Source organism: Cariama cristata, unplaced genomic scaffold, assembly GCF_000690535.1.
Source record: "Cariama cristata isolate BGI_N322 unplaced genomic scaffold, ASM69053v1 scaffold14249, whole genome shotgun sequence".
NCBI classification, from domain to species: Eukaryota; Metazoa; Chordata; class Aves; order Cariamiformes; family Cariamidae; genus Cariama; species Cariama cristata.
Window position 1 is genome coordinate 853 of NW_009637500.1, and position 7,209 is coordinate 8,061.

General features: G+C 34.2%; 1 protein-coding gene across 3 annotated transcripts; it reads left to right on the forward strand.

Moving 5' to 3' along the window:
• The first annotated feature begins 1,699 nt into the window (after positions 1-1,699).
• On the forward strand, positions 1,700-6,848 carry RER1 (retention in endoplasmic reticulum sorting receptor 1). 3 transcript variants are annotated; one of them, XM_009708352.1, is made up of 7 exons: positions 1,700-1,779; positions 2,087-2,172; positions 2,722-2,826; positions 3,982-4,081; positions 4,552-4,630; positions 4,737-4,872; positions 5,757-6,848. In XM_009708352.1, the coding sequence occupies exons 2-7, from the start codon at positions 2,092-2,094 to the stop codon at positions 5,844-5,846; spliced, it is 591 nt and encodes a 196-aa protein (XP_009706654.1). In that variant the 5' UTR covers positions 1,700-1,779; positions 2,087-2,091; the 3' UTR covers positions 5,847-6,848. The 3 variants fall into 3 exon arrangements, with proteins under 3 accessions (XP_009706654.1, XP_009706653.1, XP_009706655.1); XM_009708351.1 differs by lacking the exon at positions 1,700-1,779 and adding an exon at positions 1,845-1,869; XM_009708353.1 differs by lacking the exon at positions 1,700-1,779 and having other exon boundaries at positions 2,096-2,176.
• The last annotated feature ends 361 nt before the right edge of the window (positions 6,849-7,209 follow it).

The following is a 7,209-nucleotide window of genomic DNA, read 5'->3' on the forward strand; positions in this document are numbered from 1 at the left end:
GTAATCTTTGCGTATCTTTCTGATTATTGGCTTTACTGTAATGGCTGAAAGGTTATCATAACTCACGATGCTGAGCAGTAAAGTCTTATATTACATCATGAAAAAGGGATTGCTACTGTTCAGATATAATTATTCCCTTAAACAAATGAGATCTGACTTGTGTTCTTAACTGTAAACTACCTTCAAAGCATTGCCAAAGACTACTTTTCTTTATAATTTTCTAATTGCAGATATTCTTTCAGTAAAGTTTTAATGCAGTAAGAAATATTAACTTAAATTCTAAACTATGTCATGTGATATACTTCAGTATCTGCTGCTTAAACTGAGCCAGTTAGAGGTTTCTTTTCAGTAAAACAGTGTTAGCTGGTTGTATTTCTTGGTCTGCCATGGAAGAACTATATGTGGGATAAACAATCATACATGATCACATATAATGTAATTTTTCTACACCAAGCAGAATACCTGCTCCATCATAAAGCCATCAATAGCTTTACATACATGATTCTTCACTTGGTCTACATAGGTTAACATTTACAAGATTGTAATGTTAGGTCTGCTCATAGCCCATATTTGCTATGGATGTATCTGTAAAATTAATTTTTGAAAATATGAGAGTTTTTATGTTTGTGATCTTTAGAGAATTGCTGTCTGATCAATAGATTGAATATCTTTTTGTTGTGGCTTTATACTTCAGGACATTTCAGAAAAAAACCCAAATAAAGCACAAAATTATACTCAGCTGATAATGCTGAGTAACTTCTGCAGTGCAGTGAATGGGGAGAATAATAATTACTTCCTTTTGCATGTAATGAAAAAGTCTATCTATACTGTATGAGTTTTTATTTTATTTTTTTTAATTTTAGCTATAGCTTGAATTAAAGTGGACTGCAGCTCCTGAAGCATCATAATGAATCCCCTTATCTTTTGAAGTATAACAGGATTCCTTTTTTCTACTTACTAATTATTCAATAGCATGTAGTTTTCAGGTGTTTACAGAAAAAATACACAGTTTTAAGGTTCTGTGCCTCCCCAGATTGTCTTTACTCTCAAATTATTTTTTGCAGCAGTCACTCTATTGCAGCATCTGAGATAATTTAGTTTTCTGATTTAGTAACGTTTCATATATCTTTATTATCATCTGAGGCTCTTGAGATGTATTACCACAAGGCTGAAAGTACTCCCACTATCCCAGAGTTATGTAGTCCCACCCACAGATGAGGACTCCAGGAAGTAATGTCAGGGATTGCTTTTGGTGATGTGGCAAAAATGTTTCTGTTTAGAATCCATTTTATTTTGTTTGTTTTATGTCTTGAAGTGAACTGTAAAACTTAGTTGAGCTTAACTGAAAGGAACAATAAAGATCTTAAATTGTTAACAGCAGCATGTACTGAAAAATAATTCCATTGGTTAATTTAAGTATGTTCAGAATCCTGGCCCTTTTATTCTACAGTTTCAGTCATGCATAAAACTTTTCTGTGACTGCTAATCTCTTAATGTTCAAGATATAGATAAACTCATTGAATAATTCCAGCAGTCGGCAGTGTTTTGGTTTAGGTACTTATGGTGGAATGTTTTGTCTGTAACCACTGGTGTACAGAGCCCTCAACTTAAACTTCTTCACTACCTAGTTACTCAGTATTTAAAAATCCTAAGCAGCTTTTAAAAAAATAGTTATTTTGGTTTTGTTCTTTGCCATTAGAAACTGAGGTGACACAAGGGTGGTGCTGCAGTTCATATCTCAATGCTTAGATGTTATAACTCAGCTTCTGCTTTATCAAGGTGAAGATGTCTAACAAGGCTCATTCCTTCATTTCTGTATGGACTTTTTTTTTCCCCTCCCTAAAATGGATTGGATCCTGTCTTGCCTTTGTAAAATACCCTGTTCTTTGTTTTCTTGACAATTTCTTTTGGAAATTAATTTCTTTTGGAATAAATGTCCTCTCTTTAAGAATACTTCATTAAAAATAATTTCTTTCAAACAGGGCAATCATATGTAAATGCTGGTTCAGATAATGTACTGTAAGGCTTCACTGAGCTTACATTTTTATTTTAAATGTTACCTATGTATCATGTTTTGTTTCCACAGCAACCATGTCAGAAGGGGACAGTATTGGTGAGTCTGTGCATGGAAAGCCTTCTGTGGTCTATAGATTTTTCTCAAGACTCGGACAGGTTGGTTTTCTGTAGGGTTTTTCTAACTCCATTAGAAGCAGGTCTCAATGCAGCTTCTTAAACTCATTGCTTTTTGGATGAGTTGTTGAAATACTAAAATCTGTATGAAGATTTTTCTTGAAGCATTTTAAAAATAGATAACAAATATTATAATACATAGCTTAAGGGAATATTTAATGGGCATATAAGTGACATTACAGAGTGAAAATGTATGTTGTTATTGTGAAAAATGAGGAGCGACTTCAGATTTCATGTCAGATTCATCTTAAGGAAAGTAAACTTGCCTAAAATATTGAAAATTTAAATTGCTTTACGATGCCCCAAGCATTACAAAATTTTTTTTGCCTTTGTAAAAATATAGAACTTTTCAAATGCTTATGTTTATGTTTAATTCAGTTTATTTATAATAAAGAATACAAATGTTGCATGTTACTCTCCTTCCCAAAATACTCCTCACAAATGCTTTCTAGTTCTCATGCTACCCTGTAATAAACTTTATTCGTTGTGCGCCATGTATTTTACAGATGTACACTTTATATTTCTTCCTAGATCTACCAATCCTGGTTAGACAAATCTACTCCATATACTGCAGTGCGATGGATTGTAACTTTGGGTCTGAGTTTTATCTACATGATTAGAGTTTATTTACTGCAGGTAAGAAAACTGGATTTACTGCTAAAGAAGTTTTAGATGTCATTATTGTTCTATGTTTTGTGTTAAAAGTTTTTTTAAATATGGTATTACTTTGGAGTTACATATGGTATCATTTAGCATGCGGTGTAGAAGGTAAATTAGATAGTCTGGAGAAGGGACACATCTTCTTGATATTAAACTTACTGCTTCAGAATGGAGAATGTGCAAATGCTTGAGGATATTAATCTGATGGCAACAGAAAGTGGAAATACTCCATCAGTTCTGATGAAATTACATGATAAATCTCTGAAAACTCTGTCGCAATTAAGTTTTTACTTTTACATTAAAGCTGTGTAACATGTTCAGGAGTCAGTGGTTATTTTCTATCATGCAAACCATACAGAATTGCTTTTTCAGCATTTTTATCACTGCAGGCCAGTGGCAGACCATTTCTCCACTAATCAGATGCCTTTATTTTGTGCCAATCTGCAATTCAGTTAAGAAGTCGAGATTTGTTACTCCCAAAAACTGAACACTACAGTTTGAATGGGAAAGCTGTGCAGGTGGTAGTAATAGGAACATTTAGGAGACTGAAGCCTGCAAAGATGATTTTAAAAATCTGGGGTTTTGTGCTGTGTACTACTTTTATGCTGCTTTTATGATGTCTACATCTTGAACATAGAGCTCAGGTGCTTGAGAAAAGCTTTCATATTAAATCTGCCAAGACGTGAGGGATTTGCACTAATCTGGTGTTCTAAGGCTTGTTTTGATTAATGTATTGGACTTACAGTAGTGTACCTTAGAAAACATATAGCTTAAAAAGGCTAATAGTTTTTTTTATATTGCTTATTTGTATTGCAGTAAGTTTTATCTGTATTTAGATAGCTTTAAATGAAAACTGTTACATATGTTATCTGTCAGTACACAAATAAAAGAAATAGATTCATAAAGGTGATTTCATGTTTTCATACAGTCAGAATGCTTATTTTATACAGTGGGAATTTTTAGTATTTTTTTTAACAAGTCCAGAAAATTTTTCATGTTAATGTGAGGATGTAGAAAAACACTTCTCAAGGAAGCAAAAAACCAGATTGTTTAATTTTGTTGAAAGATCAGTATCTGAAAATGGTTTTCAGGAAGACTTTAATCTTAGCTCTTTATTCCTCCCTGCTTCAGGGTTGGTACATTGTGACATATGCCTTGGGAATCTACCATCTAAATCTCTTCATAGCTTTCTTGTCGCCAAAGGTAGACCCCTCTTTAATGGAAGATTCAGGTATGATGAATAGTTCACTTTGTGGTAATTTTGAACTTAGTCAAACTTCCAGCTGTTTTTGTCCGATACAGTAGTGTAAAGATGTGCAATTTTAGCATGACGTATTTTTAGCATGCAAAAAGTCTATACAACTTGACATCTGGATTTACTGTAAAATTTGTCTTCCCCCCCCACCGCAAGACTTTAACATATTCCATATTGTATTAGTTTTCTATGTTTTGAAAGAAGGTTTAGGTGGCTGAAGTTTTCCCCGTAGTAACTCAAGTGACCTGGTACTCACTTCTGTTGCCTATTTTCTTTTGGGAAATCAATGTAAAATTACATTAAAACAACCACTGTAACTGGAATCTTTGTGTAACAGTGAAAGTTTTTTTTCTTTTCTTGTCTTAAAATCATCTGGAGTCTGAATAGTGTGGAAAATTAGTGTGAGGGGGTTTGTGGTTTGGGTTTTTTTTCCTGTTTTTTTTCAGATGATGGTCCTTCCTTACCTACAAGGCAAAATGAAGAATTTCGGCCTTTCATTAGAAGGCTCCCAGAGTTTAAATTCTGGTGAGTGGATCCATCTACCCATGCTCTGTTTCCGAAAAATACAAATATCTGCATCAAATTAGTGGTAGCTGGGGTTGAAGGATTAATTGTTAATATTATTTTTAAGGCACTCTGCCACTAAAGGAATCCTGGTTGCTATGGCATGTACATTCTTTGAGGCTTTCAACGTTCCTGTTTTTTGGCCAATCCTTGTGATGTACTTCATTATGCTATTTTGTATCACTATGAAGAGGCAAATCAAGGTAACTTGCTAAGAATAGATAGTAGCAATGTCAGATTTTACAGTATTGTTCCAAACTGTCCATCCAGTTGAGCACTTCAGAGGTATTAAATGTATTGCACACACTCCTTTTACTAGAGGAACTTGAACAACTAACACTTGAATGTTAGTTCAAGTGTGACATATTTGCAACTTTGAGCAAACATTGACAACAGGAAACAAAAATACTTGGTAAAAGAAATCTTCATACACTACATTACAAAATGCTCTGCTTGCTTTCAAAAGGTTTCAATCTTAGAATTCAATATCTGGTTTTTATACAGGATGAGTCTTAGAATTTCTCATCCACTTCCTTTCTTCAGTTAACTATGGCTATTTTTAATGAAGAGGTCTTGTAGGAACTCTGACGGGTGAAAAGGGAAATTCTGACAAGTTGGTGTGAGAAAGTAGATGGAGAGAAGGGGAAGAACAACATAGGCAAGTCATTCAGACCGTTTTGAACAAACTGCTTATGGTTTGTTGGCATTTTAAAGAGAGAACCGATTTTTTTTCTCGGGCATTCAGAATTTTGGATAGGTACCATTATTCAAAGTTGTAAATGAAAGATTAAAGGGTAGTAAAGAATCAATACCTCTGTGCTCTCTCTGGTTTTCTGTGATTCCCCCAATCAGTAATCTTCACTGTACTGTCTAAGTTGTTGGCTATAGCCAAATTTGCAATTTATAAGATTGGGTGCATACCCCTGTTCAGATGTGAACTGGTGTATGCTGAGCTATTTCATTACCTTTACAATACTGAAGAACTGTTTTTCTAGAGGACTTTGTAATTTACAGTGTGTATTAAGAAACGTTTTTGTAAATACGATGTAAGTTCCTTGCCTCAAAAATTGTTCTTTTCTCTTTACAGCACATGATAAAGTACAGATATATACCCTTCACACACGGCAAGAGGAAATACAAAGGGAAAGACGATGTGGGAAAGACCTTTGCTAGCTAGAAGATGCAATCAACCTGTTGACCAATTCTAACTAAAGGAACGATTTTGAGCCATTGTAACAATGCCTTTTTTCTTCATAAAAAATGATTAACGGAGTGGTGACAAAGTGGTTGAATTTTCATTTTAAGAGGATCTTGCTATTTTTATGTGAAATAATCAGTTTCTTGAAGAAACTGGCATTCTAACCAAATTGCATTGAGTTTATTATCTTTTGTAAGAAGTTGGAGAAACTTTGGATAATCCCATGGATTTGGGACAATGTATTTCTTTCAAGATCCATTGTGCTGGAGAGATTAATGGCTTAGAGTTGGATATTTTTACATAGTTCTCCTGCTCAATATCACCCTGAAGTGCTGTGCACATATGTGGAGGAAAAATGTAAGATGGCACACATGTTGCTATTTTCTGCTTCATGGCCATGTGCTATTTTCATAGAAAAATTCAGTAGACCTAAATAGATGCAGAACTTAAGCCAGTTTCCTAAATGCATGGTATTACTGAGTTATAACCAAACAAATATAGACAGGAATAAGAGATCTGCTAAATTATAAATTTTGCAGTAGGGAAAAAATACTCGTATAGCTTCTAAAGTAACTCATTTGTGTTGGGTTTTAATGCCAGTTTCACCATTACTTCTCCTAGCAGATGCTAAAATTGGGCTTTTTCATGATGACTCAAAACTTTGTTCAAACTCTATCACAATTTCCTTTGAGGACCTGGAATTATAAAAATATATATTTTAATTGTTTTAGTTGGAGTTTCTTTCATACTAAAGGGTTTCTTGATTAATTTAAGCTGACTTCATGCAGCCCCTTAAGAATATACCCAGACTGGCCATAGCAGACAAACGGTGCGGGTTTTAACACAGCTTTTCATTTTCTATGGGGAAAAAAAAATCAGAGATAAATGACCTGCATGTAAACTTTTTCATGTGATACAACTGCAGTTTTATTAAGTGACTTTTTAATTCCAAAATTTATTAAAAGACAGTGTCCCCCTTTACTTGTTCTCTATCTTTATATACATGTATTGATCTAACCATATTTATGGCTCCTTTTCAATAATGATTACTCTCGATTTATCTTCGTGCAATGCCTTTTTCAACTCTTCAGGGAGCATTCACTTGCAGAAAGTAGGAAGAGATTAGCTCTTTGAAGATTCTGAGTGGAGAATAGTGGCAACTTCTACAGACACTTAATTGGAAAATGTATGTAGGAACCCTTTCATCTGATTTTGTCAAATGAAGTCATTGTGGAGCTCTGGAATTCAGCCCTCAGTAATCCTGGGAAAATGACAGGTAGTCTTAGTTCACATGGGGTTTTGTTTGTTTGCTCGTTTGTTTTTATTAGCAGTGTGGAAACTA